This window comes from Malurus melanocephalus, unplaced genomic scaffold (genome assembly GCF_030028575.1).
Source record: "Malurus melanocephalus ecotype Western Australia unplaced genomic scaffold, MMel_1.1 scaffold_64, whole genome shotgun sequence".
Lineage (NCBI taxonomy): Eukaryota > Metazoa > Chordata > Aves > Passeriformes > Maluridae > Malurus > Malurus melanocephalus.
The window spans coordinates 1,966,523-1,991,522 of NW_026623296.1; the positions used below are offsets into that span (position 1 = coordinate 1,966,523).

Genomic DNA, 25,000 nt, shown 5'->3' on the forward strand with positions numbered 1-25,000 from the left:
AAAACCCTTAAAAGAAAAAGAAGAAATATGATTCAAAATAAATTGAAAAGCCCAACTTGTAATAAACCTGGCASTTGCCCCAGGCTTCAGGGATGTCTGAGACTATGCACTCCACAGACACAATCTGTAGCTTTTATAGGGAAAAAAGAGATATATTTGCACTATTTAAAACAGGTTGCAAATGCAGTTCATGTTTTGGAAATGCAGGGAGCACGGCTAACAAAATACAGAATGCAGCAACAAAACAAGCAACACTATCCTACAAAACTGTCATTATATAATGTCACTGTTTACACTAAGCCTCCAAAAGATACCTTCTGTTAATTTTTTTTTAATTAATGGGGTGCTATGCAGTTAAATAAACTCATGAAGAGTAGTCACAACTTCTGCATTTTTACTTCGTATCCCAATCTTTATTTACAACATCACTGTTATAAATTACAGCAGTACTGTTAACATTCTTCTCACTTGCTGGGATACCCAGTGGAGTTCCCCAAGAGAAAGAACATAACGCAGGAAACCARGGCATTTGATTCTGTTCTTCTTTAAATATTTTTAAAGTCAGACAAAACTCCACTATAATCAAGGGCTACACTGCTGAAAACCGCTGCAATTCCGCAGGCACTRCCAAACAATCTCCCTACATGCAGTGCGTCTGCAAATAAAGTTAAATTAGTTCTAAAATATCAGCAATCCGTGCAACTTCTTATTAGTGTGAAATTACTTAAGCCTTAATTCAGCAAGGTACTTAAGCACATTCCTAATTTTACAGGCATGAGACGTACCAGTGACCTTAATCAGACTAGTCACGCACTCACATTTAGGCACATGCTTAAGCATCTTGCAAYGTTAAAAGCCACGATGAGAAACAGCTCCATGTGAATTAAAGGCTGCTTTACACCTTCRTAGGCACACTATCATTTTAAGTTTGAGATATTTATATATATATATATATTTGCTACAAATAAGTGGTTGCACCACTTATTAAACAACCCTTAAAATAAGAAGATCACTGGAGGAGGAACAGTCCTTAATAATCTGAATAACATCAATCACTTGAAATAGACTTTTAATTCATATCTGATGCTTGCTGAAAGCCTTCCGCAGGGTGTACACGTGCTGGGTAACAGCTTTAAAGCATTCCTTTGCGGACTTTCCCTAAACAGCACTCCTGAATTTGGAACTTTATTGCTTATGAGTAAGCATAAGCAAACACAAGTGCAGAGTGCACACCTACGGAAACAGCTGGGAACAAACACACCGCTGCTGAATTTTCACAGGGATGCAAGGCTAAAAATCAACCCAGCAAACATATTTCAGAAGCTCCATCCCTTCAAAGAGCCCACAGAAACCCAAACGATTACTTCAGGATCTTAATTTACCAAGTGAAGTAAAAGCAGCTACTGTAAAACAATAAATAAATACAGAAATAGACATGGACAACCTACAGAGGACTTCTGGATTTGGATGTGCACATAACCCAGGTGATTACATGTCTAATGACCCAGCTTCTGCATGTCCATGCTTGTACCTGCACACACAACAGCAGAGCTCTCAGTGCCAATGTCAACGTGCTCTGAGGACTCGGGTTTATGCAGTTATTTATTAAATATCTCAGAAGCAAAATAAAACAAAACCAAGACAAAGAGAAAACAATAATCTCAGCAAGTGCAACTAAGTGGTTGTTTCCCCTTACCCTTCAACAGTTAGAGAAAATTTAGGGCTTGTTGGTGTCAATAAGTAGTTATAGCAAAGGCATTAGCAATAGTGAGGATAGAGAATGCTGCGTGAATGTTCTCAGCATGGTTCATTGACAGCAGATCTAAAAATTGAATTATTAACGAAAAAAATCATTGATTCTAAAATCCAGGCAAGGTAGCCAGCCTATGTTAAAACTTATTTAATTTTTCCAGCGCTGCTTCATTCCCAAGCTCTCAGAGCCACAGCTTTTCCATTGAAAAGCAAAAGACATTTTACGCACAATTTTCCCTCTACTAGAAAGAGGTATATTGTGCCCTTCAGTGAACATAAAATTGATATTATCGTCTCTTAGTTTATATCTCACTACTTAACCTTCAGATTAAAAGTTATTAGATTTGAATGACTAAAAAGACATCATGTCACCTTCCGTTCAATGCTAGGAGATGGCAGAACTTGGGGGAAAAGTCTGAATGATAAAAACACAAAGTTACTGGGAGCATAAAGTTGTTTTTCACGTTCTCTGATGAAACAGCAGAAGCTCTACAAATGCAGCCATCTTTTCACCACGCTGTAATCTTCAATTATGAGGGTACTACAACACAAAATCAGACACAATCCAATAGCCTGCATGGAGTTTAATCTATACTTTCAAATGGCTCCTTCAATAGCAACAGCAGTTTAATAATTAGGCTTTATGTCTCTTTGGACAAAATGACTCAACMCGGACGCTCCCTTAAAGTCTAACAAACAATTTTGGTCTAACCCAGTTATGTCAATATGAAACAAAGACTTTATCTTGGATCTAATTTAGCAGTTTTGCTCTACAGAGATAAGTCCACATCATGATCAATGGGACCGTAAAACTCCTGATGCAGTCTGTAACCTCTCCTCATGGGTTTGCGAAATAACATGAAACTCACCAGTTTAAAAAAAAAAAAGGAAAAAAAAAGCATTTCTTTCATTTAYACTGTGATATATTCAGATTTCTTTCTAGTCAAATCTTCTTTTTGATCTGCCCAATTAAAGCAGCTTCTCAACAATACACCAAARCCCCCATTTCTTGTACATTTTCCTTGTCTTTGAACATGAACAAAATCTGAAGAACCCACATATTCCCTCTGGAGTTTGATTCCCTCAATCTAACAATTCACATCTCAACGTTTCATGAAACAACTACTGCCAAAGGGCCCAACAGTGGCATCTTCCCATCGACACCACAAACAGCCCAGCTGCAGTCACTGATTTGGGCACAGACCAGAATCTAGCCCAAATTTCTTTTGTCTATCAAACATTCTTTCATGTATGAACAAAACTGTATTTTTCCCTTGCGTACATTTACTGGAATAAAAGTACAAAACAGGATATAACACCATCATTTTTTATCAGRGAAAATCCCCCTCTTTCCTTACTTGGTGGACACATGGCAAAACCAGTATTTATCTAAATTCTTCAGAAAGCWTGAAGTGACACTTCATAATTACAGTATAGTTCAGCTCAAAGACGAAGCAAAGAAAAGAAACTTCCCCACCATTCTTCATATAAACCTCCTCCCTCTTTCTCCACATACCAATATTGCGTTTGTATCGCTACTGCAATTTGTCATAAACACGGCCACCTTGTAACCCTTTTTATCAAGCAATCTATGCACTACCTAAAAGTACACTAYACTCCATCAGACAAGCTATAGGTTTACATTATCCAAACATTCCAATTCTGCCTGCTCAGCGCAGGTTGTCAATAAATGCAAGCAATTGCAAAACAGCAGTGTGTGTTTTTTTTTTCCTTAAGAGAACACTGATAGGAGCCTGCCAGTTCTGCAAAATAAACCCTTTGCAATCTCTGCAGCTAATCTGTCAACAAATTACTATTAAAGTCATACCTCCTCAAAGTTCAAAAGCATTCTGGATTAGACAAAGATACTGAGTTTTATACTCGTGGGGCAGTACTTGAAGCTAACGGTATCAAAGTGGATCTCGCTATTGATGTGGAGAGGTTTGTATTTCTGCCACCATGCAACACAGCACTTGGTGTCTTGCTGCTATACATCAGGATTCAACTTTGTAATCATTCTCTTTGTTCAATTCATAGTCTTGTTTCGCTGCTAATAACGTGAAGAACACTTTAATGAATAGTCCTGAGGATAAAAATAAAATGCGATAAATAATATTTATTTTATAAGCTTTAAAAATAAAAAAAGGAACTGTCTAGGACTGAGGCATCAAACCTTCTATTTGAGTAGACGTCAGAAACCACTGAAGCAACTACAGCTGTGATCACGTACATAAAAAGGCAGTTTGTCCCCATGAGCCTTTATTCATTACTGCTTGGTAGGCAGGAGTTGCCCCATCATTACACACCTTCTGCCCAAACTTCCCTCATCCAGCCTGACCTTCAGCCTGTGGGTCCCTCTGACACCCATTCTCCACCTCCCAGATGTTTTTCATGATGCCTCAGAGCCAGCAGATGTTGCCAGACTCTGCCCAGTACCCTGTTCCCAGGTCTTCTGTCACTCAGTTCCGCCTCCGTGGGCACTCTCGGACAAAGCTCCTGAACCCCACTACCTGACCCCATTCCAAATGTCTGCTCCAAAGTTCCTGAACCCCACTACCTGACCCCATTCCAAATGCCTGCTCCAAAGCCCCTCAGCCCCACTACCTGACCCCATACCAAATGCCTGCTCCATCTCTTCAGGATGTCCAGTGACCCAGGCAACCTTCACACCTACTCAAGACAAAAGGAGCAGGTCACCAAAGCCCGGCCCACTCCACCTCATCCTGACAGTCATCACCATGAGATGCTGACCTCTGGCACCTGTGGAGTCAGCAGCAGGGGGAAGGCCACCTCTCCCACCCACAGCAGGTGCCAAAACACTGTGAGARAAAGTCTTCTTTCCCTTATGGCTTGTTTCTAAGGATGACTTCTAGATGCATTTCTACTTTTACCCAACTCTTCCACAGACGTACTGTCCCTGAGGAGTCACTTGTGTTGCTCTGCCTTTCTTACTTCACCAATATAAACATCAGTTGGAGTTACTTGGCTTTATTATAAATAGCAGAACTCATCCCAACATTTGCTACTCCCAGCTTAACAGTRTATTTTACGAGATTGCTAATGCTAAAATAATTGAGTATCACATCACTCTCTGTCTYCTTGCATGGCAGAATCACCCTAACATGACAGGGGAAGCATAAAACTTGTCCTACAAGTCCTGCCTGAACTCACAACAAGAGTGATCACAYCATACACTGCTCCTGCAAACATATGAACATCTGTGGTGCTCCATATTTTTCCATGGTAAAATATTTACAAGTTTGCAAACCCATTAAAACTTCCTAAAAAAACCCCTCAAGTATTTCTGCTTTCCTCTCTCATACTAACAAAGCTATTAGCCCTTATAAATTCATAAATGTCACAAAAAAGTGACCCTAARTTCAGCACAGATGCTTTCACAGGCCATTGTACATGCAGGTTTCACTGCTCTGCCACACTCATCATGGGAACACACAACTTACCACAGCAACAAAGCTAAAACTACCCACCACTGATTTTTTTTTTTTTTTTTTCAGACAAAACAAGTGCCAGGTGGCAAAATGAAAAGATTTGAATGAAATGCTCTTAAGAAATAGCTGTTTAATTCAGAACTCATTCATTTGTATTGAAGGAGTGTTTTGTAGAACGCATTCTGTTAAGTGACCTGGGAGCATATGTTGTATACAGAGAAACATCTAAACATTATGCTCCATGTTGTATGTGTATCTGTAAATGCTTGCATTAGCTGTCTGAAAACAACGGGGTTTTCTTCTTTTCAGCATTTAAAAATGTTTTCCAAACACCAAGATTGATATTTTTATGCTAGCTCTGATTACACTCTTATTGTTATCAGGATTTGGCTTGTTGGCTGGTTTTTTTTTTTATTTAATAACTGTTTTAAACTTTGCAATCAACTCGCTTTATAAAAGATAAACTCCATGGAGAAGTTAGTCATCAAAACCAATTAACAGCAGAATTCAAACACAGAACATAAAGGTCTTTGAAGAAGTTGGAGAAAAGCAAGATCCCCGACCACATTCAGTGTACTGGCAGAGGATAAATAAACTCTGTGCTAAAATCTGATCTGTGTGAAAGCAATCCCAAGCCTGGCAATCCCGTYCCCAGCCCTGAGCACTCGGGTCTGTGCTGGGCACTGTTTGGGGAGGGCTGGAGGAGAGGGAGGAATGAATGGTGCCACTCCTTAATTGACCCAATGGGCGGCTGTTGAATCACACAAGCCATTACATGTGAGGTGACAACACTGCCTGAGACATCCTGAGCCCTCGGGATGGCTGCGGAGGAGCCTGGCACAGGGTTAGAGAGGTGGAGGAGCAGAGCTCTGAGCCATTCTGGTCCACGGTGTGCACATGTGTGCATGATCCCCCTCCCTGCTTCTCCCTGCACAAAGCCTCATTGGAAAATTCCATAGTGCTCCTATGGAAAACACAGTGTAATTAACTCATTTTGATACGAAGCCTTTTTTAAGACGAGACCTTTGTGTTGAACATATTTTACTGTTCCACTCCTCTTCTACTGTCCTATATTAATCAAAGCTGTAACCCCTGTTGTCTTTGCACTACGAATCAGAATGTGCCCCTGGCAAAGAATGAGGGAAAAGTCAACAGGAATTAAGTTTCAGTGCAACTGTTTACTCAACTGTGGCCTGCAGTTATTGAAATTTTATCCGTGGTTTTGTGTGACTACTGCAGTAATGAATTCAGCATGGCTGTGATTTTCTCACTGATGGTATTCTCACTTCAAGTAAAAACCTGTAGGATGAAAATGATTGAAACAACCAAAGTCTGTGCATTTAGTATCATCCATTTTTYTGACTTGTTTAATTATGGCAGCTTTCTGTCTTAGGCTGGCAAATGGGGTGCCTGCTCCTCCTCAAGACTTCACTTTGCTTTGTTTTTGAGCAAAGATTTTTTTCTGCTCCAAAACAACCTGCTAAAAAGATCACTGYACACTTAGGGGAGTCTTAACCAGCTGCCAATCGCTTGTTTAAAAGGTTTTAAGAATCCTTATTGCATTAGAGAAAGTGAGGGCTAGGCATGAGTGTATTCACCATGGCTCTGCTGCAGCCTTTGTTCCCAAACACATTAATGATACATGCCCAGCACTTTGGTGTAAAATTTCCTCAGAGGGCTTCAGAATTTTATCAGGGAAAAGAAAAAGCCGAAACGCATTATGCGGATAATTTACACTGGTGAACTTGGTCACTTCCCAGAAAATATACTAATTAWAATACCAAGGCAAAACGCACAATTTGGTTCTGATTCTTCTGAGTTGAGGAGCACTAACATGGATGTATTTATTTATTTATTCTGAYGTTTTGTGGAGCAGATACCTCCGCAGCCTTCCTCACTAATAGGAAACATTCTGTTGATAGAGGTTGCTAGGTTATATTAAAATTTGTTGCAAAAACAAAACTTCACGTTAAGTGTATTTTCCACCCAGTGACATATTTTGGAAACCAGTTATACAGCAGTTCACCCAATCGCTTCCACCAGACTCAACACATCCAGGCAACGGAAGCAAGCCCTGATCTTTGGGTGTTTTCAGGGAATGATTAAAAAGGAGCCCCGGAAGAGAAGCCCAACATTTCCCTTTACATCAACGACTACGATCCCCTACGGACAGAAACACGCAGAATGTCACAGGCAAGTCCTAAAAGCATCCTCTGCCTGGCAAATACGCAGGGGTTTTGGGAGGAGAGGGGGAGGGTTAAATGCTTCATGCTTTTCCTGTAGGTAGGGAACTTGTAATGTGTCTTACAGTACCTGCTGTTGCTGGAGATGTGCTAAATCTGCAGCCCCAATCTCAACGGAAGGTGTCTCGCCGTTTGATCTCACTTCCCGCAGGCTGCACTCTAGTAAATGGTTGCCACCGCTCGCTCCATTCTGAATGGCTGAACCGTTACTTTTTGTCTCAGTCCCAGATTCTTGCATCATGACTCAAAAACCTGAAATAATTTAGGGGAGGGGGGGGGAAAAAAAAAAAAAAAAAAAAAGCTGTTAAAACAGTTGCTGTATATAAGGAGACATGCCCTGTTTTAAATCCTGCCAAAACTGTAAACATATGTCATTTTCCTTCATACGATTTATCTTTCATTAATGTTCATGCTACTAGTTTATGTTTATTTATCCATTGGTACAGCYATAATTTTAGTAAGTTAGTTCTCTTCTAAATATAGTATTATTTGCTCAACATCTTTTTTCCCTTAGAGAAAAAAAAATATTTTTGAACGAACACACAGAATCCATAATTAAATTTCTCTAGTTACATCTGGATGCTTTCCTTTGAAACGGATGAGTCATTCTTGGCAACATATGATGGACAATATCAAAAACGTGATATACATACTGTATAGGCAGGGAGGTAAAGCAGAGCATTCACTATTTTAGTTTCCACTCACACCACAATAGTGTCGAATTAGCACTTTTTATTACTCTGAAGCACTTAAGGATGAGTCTGGGATGTGCTGAACATCATCAATTTTCATTTGGGGAGAACTGCCACAACTGCTCATAGAATTARTATTTGGCTATGGATTTGGTCTGGATTTGGATGCTCTTATGGCATTACAGCGAGGAGCCTCCTGTGTTACTTGGCTAAACATCATCTCAGCAGCCACGGCTCCTCTCCACTGACTCTTGGTGGACACCTGTCCCTGGGTGCTTTACCCTTTGTCTTCATCAGCAATGTCACTGGGTCACAAGCCACCAACGAGGACAAGTGCTCACCTCCTTACCACAGAACTTCTGGGGTTTACACACCTTCAGGAACTAACATCAGCATTTGCGCACATGACTCCCCACACAAAGCACGTATGCCAGTTTTCAGCTGTGAACTGCTAACTTGGAGATACTGTAATGAGTTGTCTTGGACGTATTTCCACCAGCTTCCAGGATTTAAATGCCATTAACCTGCCTGGCCTCCACCAGCCCATCCCTCCCTCCCTCTGTGCTCCTCTCACCCTCACCCAGGGCAGATGGGGTATGGAAAGCCAAACTGTGTGTCCCAAGCACATGGCCTGTCCCACACTAAACACATGGACTGTGAGCCAATGTCCCTATGCAGGGTCGTTCAYCTCAGAAGATGCTTTATCTTCAAGGAAGAACCCGTTTGAATTTAGTAAACCAAGCACATGGATGGTAGTGGGATAGATTCAAACATCCTGATTACATTCAAATAAATTTCAGCTGGTCTACAGAAACTTCTTTCAATCTGTTTTGTTAAATCTTCAAATTATGCCAGGGGACAAAAGGGCTTGGAGACTCATCATAAAGCTTCTGTCAACTCCCCTGTAAAAGCTCCAGAGATTTAAACAAACCTACAGCTTTCCCAACACCACTAATGCGTGCTTTTGGATTTTAACATGATCCTGCTCTGATACACACCAAGTATGGTGTGGTTTTCATTTTCAGCAGTGTAAGGAAAGCCCAMAAGCACGATAAGGTCTAAATAAGTGTTTACATCTAACAGGCAAAGCTGGATAACACAGCAGGCAGCGACTGCATGGCACAGGCTGCTGTGGAAGAAGAGACAGGAGTGAGAACCCACAGACAGCTCACAAGTCACTCAGAGATACACCAGGCAATTTTTATATGCTRCACTACAAGAAAGGATTTACCTCTTTTACCCCAAGACAAATCAAAAAGAAAGAACTGATGTCACTGTCCTCTGCTTCCACCCAAATGTGGAGTTAGGTCTTAAGCGGAGAAAATGAAGCATTACAGTAATTTACCYCAGCAGCAAATGAGGACAAGGATCATCCAACCCAGGAAAGACTGAAGGTTAAACCCAGAAATTCATGCCTTTGAATGTTTTAGAGCACTACAGCAACAATGGGTGGAACATCCCCACCCCACAGACCAAAGCTGATGGAGGAAGGACTCAATCAAGAACTGGTGGAAGCTGCCTCCAGCAGCCACTGTGGTTGAAAGAGATGCTAAAACCCATGTGCTGGAACGTGGTAAAGAAGTACATCTCATTTTCCAGCACTTCTGATGCAACAAATTGGAAGCGAGAACCTGGATAAACAAGCAGTAGGGTCAGAGGAAGCACCAAGCAAAGCTCTGACAGCAGCAAGAAGAATGTGCACCACTGAGGAGCAGATCCATCACTGCCTGATCACGATTTGTTGGCTTGCCCTTCCGAGCGAAATATCTCCAGGACACAGAAAATAATTCACAACCAAACCGGTCAAGAAATTATTTACTGTCTCTAGGACTGCAAAATGCTCYTGGAAAGAAAAAACAGTAGAAATTGCTACCATTTTTCCAACCTATAGGACTAAGAAAAAGATGGATTATTTATTGCACTTGGTCACAGAAAAAGATCATAGTTCTTGAGAACCTTTTCCATGACGAATTTCATGCTCTGTTTTACCTTTAGAAGAACACAGCCTGTTACCAGCTCAGCTGCACAGGGCTCTGGCTCCTGTGGTGGTCATGACCACTCTATGGATCCTGTCCAGCACAACTGGCAGCAGCTACCAAAGAAACAAAGTTGGAAACAGAGCTTGCCTAGGGACCATGTTTGAACTTCCAAAAAATTTATTTTAAAAGCAGAAGTGAACATCTTTACGCAAATTTTGCTTTAAAAACACCTATTTACAAGCAGTCAACTTCAAGATAACTTAAACTGGATGCCTGCACAAAACAAAAGCACTTTGTTAAAATACCTCCGATAGAAAACAGGTATTTCAAAGGAAAAAAGAAAGATAAAACTGTTTATTTCTTCACTGAAGTCAAATGTGAGTTGACATGAATAATCACAGTTTGGTTTGATCATTAAGTGTCATGTCATGAAAAATCAACCTGTGAGAGCTTTCTGCAAGAATGATTATTATTTGTCTTTTTGAGCACACCTAAATGAGCTGAGGTGATCGCACACCGAGGATGGCTGAGATAATTGTCTCTTCCCAGCACAGAGGAGATGAACTTACAGGAGCCTATTACTGAAGTTTGTYATTCAAAACTGTGAAAGAAAAATGCAAAGCGAGGTTGACTTTATGCAACATAATTAGGTTCTGTGGGAACTGAACTGAAACTCCAGGTAAAATATCATAAACCCTGATTTTGGTCTGAATACAACCCCAAGTAACCAACACAGTGCTGGAGAAGCTGTTATGCATAATGATTTATTGTAAGAAATAATAACAATACTCCACAACTGCTTCCATGACATGCAAGAGACCTGGTTCTAACTTAAGAAATTTAATGGCAAAAGAACCTGTCCATCTGATGTGTCCTAGAAAGCAGAATCATTCTCGTATCAATTCTGTATAGGAAAATGCATTTTTGAAGCTTAAAATATGTGGGTTGTTACCAGTGTAAGTATCTTTTTTCTACATTTTGAAAAAATCTACGGTATTTCATGTTATGACTCTGAATTATTAAAGGTGATACAAGATGTTTTTCCCTGTGAAGCGACCAAAGGTAAGCTGCAGTACCAACAGCAGCTTGTGAAACTTTATCCTGAAATCCACAGGCATATAATGAAAGAACTGCTCTGACACAACATCAGCTTGGTTTAAAAATTTCAGAACAGTGATCAGTTTCTCCAGATTCCCATTYTGACCTGCACAAAACTTTATCTAGCTTTGATGCACAAAGTCAAAGCCCTATATCGGGGCCCATCTCTTTGGTGAATATGTTACGTTCAAGGTAATGGAGCAAAATTTCAGTGAAGCGAAATCAAAAGAAGGCACTCTGTCAACAGGAGGACAACAGCTAATCATCTTCCAGATGACCTGGAGAGAAGCAGGAGACAACCAATTTCTTAAGGAYGTGGTCAAAATTGAGAAAACATGGGTCAGACGTGAACTTTGACTGAATCAAAGTAATTTTTCTGATAACTCCAGTGTCAAGTGTTTTCAGATAAAAAAAAAAAAAAGAACCTAAAGGAATCCTAATTTTGCAAAGGTTTTTTGCTAATGCATGAAAAGTAAGTCCATAAAGCCCGTAACATCGGCAAGACCAGATGCTGCCGATACACATCTCAGCTCCACTGGCCTATTAAGATGAGCAAGGTTAAGCATGGAGATTAGTAGGCAGGAGGTGGGCGCTCAAGTGTGCCACTGCTGCAATTCTGCTACCAGTACAGTTTCTGAAGACTAAGCAGCATTGTTTAATGTCAGCACGARGGAGGATTTACTGACTGAAGCACCTGTCAGAATAAGGACCCACTCCAAGTCTGAAAGACTAAGGGACTGATACTCAGATGTCTTTAGATGCCTCACCATACACAGAGGCATTGGTGAGACATTTTTAAGATTCCTCAATAAGCACCGATCTGTATCTTTAAGCATGTCATCACCTTTAAAAAACCATCCCTAGGGTCTTCTGGCCTTAAAATCTCTGTTTTAATATGCTTCCAGACTCACTGTGGACTACAGATTCACAACATAGCCTGTGTGTTTCAAAGTTTCTTCTGAGGCAGATGATTATATTTCACATGTTAATACTTGGAGGTGTTTACAAATACATATGTGCACATAAAGATCATTAGGCATTTCTATCCCCGGGGATCAGTGCTAGAGCAAAAATGTTGTCATAATACAACCCTTCTTTGCCACATTTGTGAAAGATTTTAAGCTAACAAAAAGTTCAGTCTTTATTCCAGGGCAGTTAATTAAGGTTGACCAAGTCAGGCAGAAGTAAATTAACTTGGCTGATCAATTATTTATATGAAGCAGAATAAATGCCCTTAAAGAACTTGGCCCAGCCATGAAAGGACATGTAAATTAAACACAACACAGATTTATAAAATGTATTTCTACTTTTATAGGCAGAAGAGTCGGTGCTAAAATCAGATTTAAGTGAGTGATCAAATCACACGATCTAGCCCAAAATTCTCTAGCAGGCATTCTATCCATACATACACSGTTTATAAATAAAAGTTCTACCTACTTGTCACAAGAAGCTCCCCAAAACAGGCTCAGGAATAACTTCAGGCACTAATCTGTGTAATTATTTAAAAAAAAAACCAAACAACCCAAAACGAAAAATCCCAAACACTGTTTGGAAGCATTTCACAACAATGTACACCGCAAAGATAGGATTTTACCTCTTGGAAATGAAACGTGCTCCGGAATGCGACCTGCAAGGAAACCCRGAGAGCAGGAGCAAAGCTGCTGCTTCCCCCAGCACAGGGACAAACACCCTGCAAAACCAGAGCCTGGCACCGCCGTGATCCGCAACGAGGACCCGACAGCTCTCCCTGGAGACCCCTGCCCYGCTCACAGGTGGTCTCTTTCAGTCTCGGTATCTTTGGAGCAAGTGCCCTGCCAGGGAAAGCGCCTCAGGCTCCACACTGCACCAGCAGTAGCGAATTTTGGCAGGAACATGTTTCCATGTGCCCCAGCCGATGGCAGAACACCCATGTCCTGCAGCCCACACCCCGTGCCTAGGCTGGCGAGGCAGCCAGCAGCGCCATCCCGCCATCCATGAGTTCAGTAAAAGGATTCACTAGTGGAAATTAAAAGCCTTGTGTAAGGTAAGGCTCGATGTGCCGTGGGGGAAGGCGTACAGATGTTCAGCTGCTCATTTAGTAAATTACACCATGTCACAATTAACTGTGAATCAGCCAGCTTCACACGAGCAGCTCAAGGGCTGCCACCATGCTAAGTGCAGAAATAACGCCGGGGAGGGGAGTCCAAACCAGCCAGGTGGACCAGATGACTTCTCTTTGCCTGTGTTTGTGGTTAGCACGACTATTAGAAARAGCTATCCCAACATATGGCATGATTTAACTAAATCAGATCATGCTGAACTCACCAGCCTTTCTCAACTTACAAACCCCTCCGCTCTCGTCATTGCAGATGGGTGAACACCCGTCATGCTTTTAGAGTTTTCAGTAGCCGTCATTTATCCTGCTGACAGGGTGTATTTTAGGTATAATTATGTACTAACTAACTATAGATCAACTGTCAGTACATTAGGGTACTTTTTGGATAAAACTTCATGCTTACCCCTTTGAAGGCCACTCGCCTACACACTACTGGTGGTTGYTGAATTGTGCAGGAGTAGGAGAAAGGAGAAGGGGATTCAAAGTGCAATTAAGGATCATCTTTGAGAATCAACCAAAATAGTAGCAAACAGAGCAAATCAGGCTTCGCTGTCCTAAAAAGTGATGCTGAGTCACGTCTGACAGCGGGGYTTGGAGGAGGAGAGGCAAACCTGGAGCAAGGCAAGGGAAGGAACAYGCACGGGATGTGTGGAAAGAGGAAACAAAGAGACAGCGACGAGGTGAAATCCTTTGATATTTCCTCAGCTTAAAGAGGTAATTCAATGCATTAAAATGGATCCTTGAAATTTCAAAGGATGAAACTCGCACAACAAAGATTGTCGAGAGTGCTATTTTCTAGGATTAGAACAAAAACGTATTGGGATTTGCTATATGATCATACGTCGCCGAGCAAGGCTGTACACTTGCTGTTATGCAAGCACCATCTTCCAATAGAGAATTTTCATAATTATAACAGAAAGGCGTAAATTTTCTAATGCATGGCAGTTCAAAAAGTAATCAAGAGAATGAGCCTGAGGGCTATTTTAATGTATGCAAAGCTAGTGACCCACAGTAAATGGGAGGTAGGCTTCAATGAATGCAAAGTAATGCACACATACTAAAGACCTGGTCTGATGAGGGACGGCTAAAATTAACACCCAATTAATTTCCGAATTGACAAACAAATGAAAGCCATAAATCTACTTTCTCATTAATTTTCTTGTGGTATAATTTAAAGCAGTAATATGAGGGCAAAAACTGAGCATTATCCATCATAAATATCAAAAAAGATAGCACTGTAACACCATAAATTATGCATATTACCTGTTGTTAAAAATGATTAATGTATTATCAACTTTATCGTGCACTGTATATGTCTAGACRTATCTAAAATCTGAAATTTCATTTAGTGCTTAGGAAATAAAGGGTCCAGAAGAAATGGGATTATTTGCAGTGCATCCTTGGCTCTGCCTCCTGATGCTCTCACCTYGGCTGGACTCATCCCAAGCCCTGGGCTGGTGGAGTTYRGGCACATGGCAGAGGGGATGTGCTRGCCTCCTCGGAAAGGGAAACAGATCACACTGCTCCTGACGCATCCTTGTGGGCCAGGCCACTGCCCTGGCACCTGGCTTACACAGGGCTGCTCCCCTTTCCTACCCTCCTGATGCTGGGGCAGAGCTGCCTGGTGATGCAAAGCTATGGGGAGAGAACAGAAGAGCAAGGAGCAGGAAAATGTGAAGCTGAACTAAATTCAGTGAATGAAAAGCCAGTGCTTTCCAAAAGTGGTGCACTACAACTCCTGGGCCAGCAGAAGAAGGACACAGGTCGCCTCATGTCCACCCAGTAGGTCATGGTGATGACCAGCCTGGCTTATTACCACTATTATGGGTTATGTCCACTTGCCACCCTCAAACCTCCTGAACAGCAGCTTCATCTTCTCCTGTCTACAAGCAGATAGCCACAATTTTTTATTGATTTAACTACATAAAACAGCACAACCTCTTTCACCGCTGGGGTGTGTAGCTCACACTGACTGGGCTCCTTCTTTCCAGCAGCAGAGCGTTATCATCAGGGCCACAGCAACCTGAAATCATTTGGAGTCAGCTCAGTGAAAGGCTGACTGATGCTCTGCAGGAGCTGAAATTTAAGACTGCTGCGGTGAGGAGAAGGGAAGGAGAATCAGGAGCCTAATCCCACTTGTGCCACACTGACTTATTGTGAAATCATGGTCAAACAACTTAAGTTCTCAAAGAACCAGTCAGTGCAGTTACCCCTAAGGAAGTCTCTTCTGCTGAGGGTGTTGCTGACCACAAACAGTAAGAACAGAGATCAAGCAAATCCAAGAAGAATTAATCAAAACAGACCTTAAAAGGTTGCCATATGCTCTGTTCAAAAGAGCTGGAACTGGTCCCCATGAAAAACCAGTGCAATAAAACATACCAAGCTGTGAAGACAAGTCTTGCTCCCTTCCATGAGGTAAAACCCAAAGCATTAGACAGACAATAGACAATTCAACTTTCCTCAAATCAGATTTCTGCCTTCTCCCTTCATTTTACACAGGCACACAGAAGTTACTCCCAGTCTCACCTTGGATAAACAAACCCCCTTTGCAAAGCCAGCTCTATCTCAATCTATGCCTCTCAGCTTGACAGCTATTAAATCCATATTCAGCATGAAGCTCATGCCATAGCTGCATAAAAGCTCCAGAGCTGGGCCACTTCCAAGTGACTGGCAAATATGATGTAATCATTTACATACCATCATCGGCAGAGTGAGGTTCCTTCCTCCCTCTTGGGGAGAGCTGTCTTTCAGCCGTGAGCTTGACAGAAATCATCCTTACCATCACCRGGATCATCGTTTGTTTGGAAGGAAAGGAATGGCAAATGGCCAAGGAAAACCCCAAGCCAAGGCAGAAGCGATAGTTCAGTACGCCGCACGACTCTGACTGCTACCACGGGGACACCAGCACCATGGCACCGGAGCAGGGAGTCCTCCAGAAGGAAGGTCACAAGTGCAGCATGGTGAGGGCARAGCTGGCAGGGTGCTGGCCCCGTGGCCAGTGTCCCTGGGGAGGTACCCACCTGCTGATCCCAGCCCAGCATCGCAGAAGAGAGTGGGGCTCCCTGCCGTTCCGTGCACAACAGGAACAGAAACTGCAGAGCTGCTCTCACAGCCAGGACTTATTTGTTTGCATGCACGCTGCTCTGAGCTTGCAACACAAACTCTTGCAGTCTGCCTCACAGAAAAACAGGTGACTATTCAACCAAATAAAAGACCAAAGTTGCATTTAGTAAATACAGTCAGTTTGTGCCAGACAGCAGCAGCACTGCTACAACAAGATAACACGAAACCTCGTACCATGTGCTGGCTGTAGATGAATTRGACTCCCACCCTCCATGCACATCTCCATTAAAGCATATCTAAACTCTCTAACAGCCTCCAGAAGTCAAAAACCACCTCAAAGCCAGGTGCAACTCTAACAATTCTGCGCAATGCCATTTTCACTTCGCTATTTTCACTTTGTTCAAGGCAGCAAAGGTTTGATTCATGGCAGTAACACGAGTCAATTAATGGCCAGCTTGTCCACTTAYACACTCCAGGTACCTTCCACCCCCTCCAGCCCTGACACTGCTCCAGCAGCCCAAACGAGCAATATGTTTGGATCACTGATGCAAACTAGGAATACAGTGGATCAAATTATTATGCATATTTTGTTGCTTGMTTTTCCAAGGGATGAAGAGGCCAATTATTTAATTTTATCCTTTCTATCAATGCATATTCAAGATATCTTAATAAAAGAATTCACATATAAAGGACCAGACAACACATTCATATTTTAACAAATGAATTCACAGGTACAGGAATAGACAACACCTTCATACAAAAGGAATTAACATTTCTTTCTCAAGGTCATTCAAAGAGGGTTTACTCCCTTTGTGTGAAAAGCCCCAGCCATTTACTGTTAGTGTTAATAGGTCCTGCCTGGCATTTGAAATCCAAGCCCCACTCAGAAACAATAACAAACAACAATTTTGAAAAACAAAGATGGAGTGAGCGAGTTTTTCTTGCTCGTTTTCAAAACAACCCAAAAGCAACAACTACCGGGATGGCTCTCTCTAATTAGGACTCCCAGAAACCAAAGAACCAACAGCCAGCATAGAGAAATTAGCAGATGTAAGCGCAGTTTTCCAGTTATAAAAAGAAGAAAAGCAGCTCTGTCATCTCACTCGCAAGAGGAGGAGCAACAGAGCGCGTTTTCAAATTTGGTATTTTCTCTCCATTCAAACGGCTCTGCTTCTAAAACAGATTTTCCTCAGAGCTCCTCAGAAGCAAAACGGAAAGCTTTGCMTTTTCCAACTCCATCGAGGGCACATGCATCAATTAAAATCCGCCATGAGGAAAGAGGGAAACCGAAAAGCCCCCAACCAAACGCTGACAGAGAACACAAGGCTGTACTTTTGGAGTGATTACCTGGTTCACAGCCCTATACCTTTGTCCTAGACCTTCTACCTCCTTGTTTGCTCCATGCAGGATTTTCTAGCCATCAGCCGTCTACCGCTGTGCTAGTCGTCTTGCAGGAGTGCTCTCTCCCTTCTGAAAAAAGCAAACAACTGGATAGATATCATTACACTAAGGAAATCTCTTGGAAAAACCAAACAACTTGCTAATCTTTCTAGCCCCTTCACCCAAGTTAAAGATAAGCAAAGCAAACCAAAGTGAGTTTCAGCCACATTCCAGGGACAAGCTCCCCTTTTTCTCCTTTATCAAAATCCCAGCATTTAAAGGTTTTTTTCCAGACCTTGCAGGATAAACTGCTGCTCACACCCGCAAACAAAGCAATATTTGTTTAATAACTGATTGCTGCCATGGGTACAGTAAACAAGGGGCCCAGCATTTGTGTTTATGAACAAACACATCATCTTGCAAGAGCAATTTAACATTAACCAGGTGGAATAATCAACAGATTTCATAGGTGACACTCGGGGCAGGACTAATGTAAACAGAGCAGGGAGGAGAAAGGGGCCACTCTTAGGGAATCAAGGTTGAGGCAAATGCATTACAGAGTAAACAGCTGGGAAGAACTCAAGACAAACAAATAGTCATTCTTCTGACATTTCGAGAAGCAGAAAGGTTGTAYGTTACATGCATCAGCTGCTGACCACCATGAAATCAAACCAGTTGGGGACCAGGCCTTCTTGTTTACACAGTGCCATGTTTGCTTATAAACAACAATTTGCTGTTACCAACCTCGCATTACTCATTGCATAAACGAGCAGATCAAGTGAAATCCTGTTAACTCTTCTGTGGATTGAGGGTTTTTTCCTCCCCTTCATCAACAACAAACAAAAAAGCCTTTGCAGTCTTGCTGTGCAACCTCAAGACAACAGGCAGCAGGGGAAAATACAGAGCTGTGCATCTGTTCCGATAAAGGGGAAAGAAAGGAGTTGAAAACACTTGAAAGTGTTTCACAAAACAAGATTTACCGGCCAAACCACTGATGTGAAAGATCCATTTGCATTAAAAAAAAAAAGTCAAACCCCAGAAAAACAACAACTGCAAAAGGTGGGGTGCAAAATTTTCATTTCACTCCTAGAACAAACAAGCAAAACGCCAGCTTTCAACACAGCCCAACCTGCCCAGCACAACCATGAGCACGTGGAGTTTACACACACACCCATGGCGATGCCAGGGCCCTGCAGCAGCAGTGAAGCCATGCTTCAGCCCTCCTTCCCCGCCTTTCTCTCTCCCACGCTCAACCCCCTTGCCTCTGCCTCCTACCGCCATTCTCTGATCTCTGTAGCTCTCCCCACCTTTTCTTTGTTAACCAGAAACCCCTTGGATATCTTCTCACAACCAAAACCCTCTGGCCCCCAGCTGCTCCCCAGCCAACATTCCTCTCTTGGCCCTGAGGCACTCTGACATTATTCCTCAAGGTGCTCAGGACGCTGAGTCCCCTGGTTTGTCACCTTCCACAAAGCCTTTCCTTCCCCATCTCTCATCCCYGTAACACCCCAGAAATTTCCTATCGCAACGGCCCTCCAGGGAGGTTTCTGTAAGTTGTCTATCCTCAGCGTGGATTTCGGGAAAGATCTGAAGTACAGGGAGAGAAGATGGATGGTGCTAACGGTAGAGGTTAATCCAGGGCTCYGGGTTACATTCCTGCCCTGACACAATCCCTGCATGGGACCTCCATGGGTCTCTTCATACCTCTCCCATGTAAAAAAAGCCCTTTAAGATGCTGTACCAGTCAGGTGGGGTTAGAGGACGTAGCTGTAGGGCTATAGCACGGGTCCCTTATCCTCATGGCTGCACCATTGTCCCTCCTTGCTCCACCCCTACCTTGTGAAGAGCACCAGCATCACCGCCAAGCACTGAGGAAAATCATCCCAGTTTCAAATCTGTGAAGCATCCAAGGTCACAGCTGGCCCTGGCACTAATCTCCCCTCCCTTGCCATTTCATGTGCAAACAGCATGATGGCCAGAAGCCTCCCCCCTCATCATTTTTTTACAAGTTTTAGAATATTTGTTACTTTTTTTCACAGCACAATCCTGGACATCCACAGCTGGCCAAGAACCTTAGTTTTCTATTTCAGAAAATATTTAGCCTTTTGTTGTAGTAAAAAAAAAAGAGAAAGAAAAAAAAAGAAAGGTTCAAAACCATGAAATCAGTACAACCTACTAATAAGACAGGTATTTAAATAAAACCCAAATGCAGTATTGTTCAGGCAACTGCCTATTTTTTAATACATCAGGTTGACAGCATAATAGCAGGCAGGATGAAAGGTGCGACTCGAGGACGGGGTTGGCGTCCGCACACCAGGAAAACAGAAGTGCTGCCCCATTTCCTGTGCTGCAGCAGAGTATTTCTGATGTCTGGGGCTGCCGGGGACTTAACTCTGAATTAATGATTACACACAATACCCTCCTTTCTCCCCTCCCTGCAGGACAGCGAGGGCCAGCCTCACCGAATGACTGTGGGCAGGCAGGCACGGGTCACGGGGGATTTGGATATTTCACAGCAGCTTCAAAAATTTAGACACTGCAACCTGAAGGCTTCTGAAAACATCAAGCTTCACATAAAAGGCCTGATATTTCCCTACTTGAGACAACTGCTCTCAACTCAGCCGCGCTGCCTGTTCCACGCTCCTTTTCCAGCAYGTAAAATCACAGTTTATTCAGTACAAAGTAACTACACTATGATAAAAACTATAAGCATATCATTCAAATGCTTTATTGGTCAAATAGATGGATGCTTTTATTAGTCCAACCTTTTTTGTAATGGAGTGCCACTGATGACCCAGTGTTAGCCTCATTCCCTGCTATTAATCACACTTCTAAGAGCTCATTTTGCTTTAAAATCTTAAGAAATTGCTATAATTTAAAGACATGGTGTCTACATAATGGGAAATGCTTCACAGATTGTATCATTCCATATAACACAGAATTTTTATGGCAATGCTGACCACGATACCAAGGTATTACAAAACTTGAATAAAATATTTTATGAAGGAAATCTAAACGTAAACTTCCTTTTGCATTTGTGGTTTGCCACATCCATAATGTTTTAATCACAGCCTTTTGGGAGTTGCAGTTTTCAACTGCATGTGGCTTACATAGATTAACACTACAAAAACACTCCCTGAAAAAATATAAACAGAACAAAACAAAATTAAATGAAAATTAAATAAAATACAAGGGTGGACCATGAGGGAAAAACTGTTCAAGCTATACTTTTACAATTTTCACACAAGGCATTTATCCTTTTGTCAACTATATTATCCCCTTCCTTTTTTGCACAGGGAAAACAGATGATGTTTACTGTGAAAAACTTTTGCGACAAAGTGGAGGCATCTTATGAATTTACCTACACAGAGAATTAAATTAATATAATGATGGCCCTAACCCATATTATTAAAATGTACTGTGCAAAATGTTTTGACAATGTTGACTGCTGCRGGAGGGAAAACACATTTAAGACAATTTCAGCCAAATGCAGAAGCAGAAGCCTTTCATTTTTCAAATGCAAAGTAAAAAGCATCTTTAAACATCTTCTCATGAAAGAAAATGCAGTGCAATTATGTTATATGGCACACACAAAAGCATGTTCTTTTCCTCAGTTCTCTAACAAGATATTAGTACCTCCTGGCCTTAGGAATATTATGTGTAAATCACATCATATTCATAGTGTCTGAATTAATTATAATAGAAGCTGGAGAGAAATGTTAACTTTCCAGGTTGTTGCTAAGGATTAGCCCTTGTTTACAATTCTGTATTTATAGAACAAGAAAAATTTGTCAAATGAAGGGCAAAGAGGAAAGCAAGAACACAAATTTAGCTTTGATTTCAAAACAAATCAGATCTTGCAACCATTCCCTGAGAAGAAAACCACAGTTTTTAATGTGAAGATGCAAATGAGTCTCAGAATATAAAAATGTTTTATAATTCTGTGCATTCAACACTACTAGATGTTATTTAAAGAATTTATGTTAACATTTCTCATGCTCGCACAGCAAGTCCAAGATGCTGCAAACAGCATCTATTTAAAATGGATCGTGTTGCTGTGGGGCACGGGGTAGCTGRGGAGGCTGGAGCAGAAGGGAGCAGGGCATTTGGCCCCCTGGCACCCAACTGGGGTTCATGAACTGCTCCAAAGGAGTTGACAAAGCAGTGGGCAGGAGGAACAAGGCCCCGGCTACCTGGAGATGTGCAGGTCCATCCCGAGGAAAAGTCATGATTCTCACGACAAAGGACACGATGGCTTTCCCAAATGCAGTGAATCTGTGATGTGAACAAACAACTTAAGAGAAGGGCACTCAGGAACCCAACAAAACATGGTATTTCTGGAGAGCCCTGCGAGGCTGGATGGCTGAAGGGATGGGTCCCAGCGAGCAGGSAGGCAAAGCTCTGCAGGGACTTGCAGGTCTCAGGCACCTTGGCAGAACTGGCCAGGGAAGTTCGGACTGCTCACTACTCCAAGGATAAAAAAAGCACTTCGGCCTCCAGCACTTTCATTTCTTTGCACAAACAAAGGCACACCCACAACAATTAAAYTGCAAAACCCTTTTCATCAGGACTMCTTTTTTCACACACTTCAAGCCTTCCAAGACCTGCMGTCCCTCTCATGCTCCCATCAGCATGTGCTTGTGTGTGGAAAACTAAGCAAGGGCTCTTTAGTGGTTTCAGCTTATGGAGAAGAAAACAGAAAAATTATTTTCCCCTTTAAAAAAACGCCATAACCACCAACTTCTGAGGACAGTGACTTGCAAAAACACTGAGCATCCACAACTGAGAGCATCTAACCCCCCACAAGAACCAGGCCCACAACACAATACAAAAAATGCACTGAGCTAAGCTTTTGTGGAAACACAGATGGACTCCTTGCCTTGCCCTGTCCAAGGGCTGTGGCTCTCAGATTACAGCAAGGACAGCACAATGCATCAGAGAAACAAAATGCATCTGTGCGCACTGGTGTGTAAGCTAACACTCAAACACACACACAGACACACACGTGTGCTATCCATGTACCCAACATGCCATYACAGCAGCTAGAACAGATTAAGTGGGACAGAAGAGGAGCTTTYATCCCCAGTTTTGCCTTGATGCTTTTTTCCCCAGCAACAGTTTCAGTCTCAGTCCAGAGCAAGGATCCCACCTCACCACGTTTCTGCGCAGGAGATGTGTACATGCAGCACATGCTGCTCAACAGCCACACACATGGATCCAAAGCACCCAAAAATATAGCTGGTCCTCTCCACACTGGCCCAATAGAGGGGAGGGAAAAAAGCGTGATTTTTTTTCCACCTCAAAATTTCATCCTGTGCCTGAGAAAACTCCCKAAAAAAGCTCTGTCGAAACCAATTTGTTTCTAACTCCCCCAAGAAAGCACATGTGCCTACTTTTGAGTCAGGATGCAGGAAGCTGAGCTCTTAATCCCTCTCCTGCATTCACCCGTGGTTGAAGAACAATGCCCACCTATAATCCACCACCCAGCCATGGTTGGGAGAAAGAGAGGAAACAGCAGAGAGGATTTACAGGACATCAAAGCAGCCCCTCCAGCTTGCCTTGGCCAATACCAGTGAACAGTCATGACCACTCCAGTGGTTGCCCATACTTTCTCCAAACACGATGTCAATGGAAAAGAAATCTTTCCAACAGACAGTACTGTGGCCCCGTGACCTCTCCAAACCAGCTGTTTAGCCCTGGACTAGGAGGGCCCATCACGGCCAAGCTCGGCAGAGGTTGCTCCATGCTCCAGGAAATGGCCTTTCTGGTGTTGAAGCCCCGGCAGCATGTGGAGGACGTTTACAACCAGAAATGAGTGTTTAATGTTCAAAATCTGCACTGAAGACAGTATTTGAACATCTCCAGCCACATGCAGGTGCATGGTCCCACAGATGTGCTGGCTCCCGAACATTGCAGAGCAAAAGCATGTGGCTTCCTGCTCCAAGGGCTTGTGAAAGAGAAGGATACACTCTATTTACAGCTTATTCCAGACAAGACTATTCAATGTCAGGATGTGCCGTAAGAGGGTAATTTGCACCCTAAACTGCATTGTACGATACCRCGGTCACAGACCGTATGATCTCTTCCTTTGGATTAAAATTGTTTGCACAAGTCAAAGCAGAACAAGGAGAGTAACAAAACATACAGTGTATTTTGTTCTCCACTGCAGCCACATATTTCAACTGCCTCAGCCGAATTCTTAGAGTAAACACAGCTTTAAAAGAAAATAACTTGAATAAAGAGCTTCTGGAAAGTTCTGACTGATTATGCATGCAAGAATTCTGCTACTGCTTCCTCCCATCATCTGAAAAATAAACCAAACACCCAACTTCCACAACTATCTACAAAAGTGCTATTTTKCTGAAACATGTTACAATACTATCTGAGGTCTGCAAGTTATAATGAATGCATCTTGTTTTGTAAAATACACAGAGGAGCTCAATTAAATGAACAACTGTAAAGGAAATAGAGCTGATAAAGGAATTAATGCTGTGTGCCAGATCATAACGTAACATCTAGGATAACAAAGCCATGTCAAACATGCAAGCGCTGAAGACCTAAAAAAAAAAGAAATAACAAAGTTAAACCCCAAAATATTTAAAAGCAGGATGTGCAAAAGCTCTTTTCTATAATGGAGAGGGGAGCATGGGCAGCAGCAAGYGGATCTCCTGCAGCCGTTACTTCAAGACTTACTAAATACATAAAAAGATGGAATGTTTTGTAAACGACCACCTGCTCCGCTGGCGATCCGCTCCTTTCTCATTGCCCAACCTGCGTTTTTCCGAAGACCAYGCTAACCCAATTTCCCATCCGCCAAGGCATGGCTGAAATTACTTCTCAAGTCTGAGTCTGCAGCTCGGTCTCTCTTTTTTTTTTCTCTCCTTCCCTTCCCGCTTGCCTGTGCCGCTCGGGCTGCCCACACGCTGGAAAGGAGCCGCCAGCCCCGGTGCCTGCTCCGGCTGTCGGCACACACGACACCGGTGGGAGCACAGATTAGAGCTCAGCCGGAAGGGAGACAGTCAGGGTTCTGCAAAACCTCGCACGTCGGCTTTTCTCCTTTCGCAGTTGGCGTGTGAACTTGTAACTCGGAAATTGCAAGTTCCCACCAATTTTTTTGGCAACCCGAACGTAATTTTTAGGAAAACATAGTATGCGGCTTCTGGCACGCGGAACTACGCGCGAAGACTTTTCAGACAAAATATGCAAAGGTGATGGTCTCACAAGACTTTAAGGGCTTGCTGGATGGAAC

The 25,000-nt window shown here is 42.5% G+C and overlaps 1 protein-coding gene across 9 annotated transcripts in view; it reads right to left on the reverse strand.

The window, feature by feature from the left end:
* FOXP1 (forkhead box P1) overlaps window positions 1-25,000 on the reverse strand; it is a 376,963-nt gene that overhangs the window by 154,184 nt on the left and 197,779 nt on the right. For 5 of the 9 annotated variants that reach the window (XM_057366399.1, XM_057366400.1, XM_057366393.1 and 2 more), the window contains one exon: window positions 7,515-7,696. In XM_057366399.1, the coding sequence (XP_057222382.1) occupies window positions 7,515-7,685 (171 nt within the window). In that variant the 5' untranslated portion in view covers window positions 7,686-7,696. The other 4 variants (XM_057366398.1, XM_057366396.1, XM_057366403.1 and 1 more) reach the window with 4 other exon arrangements.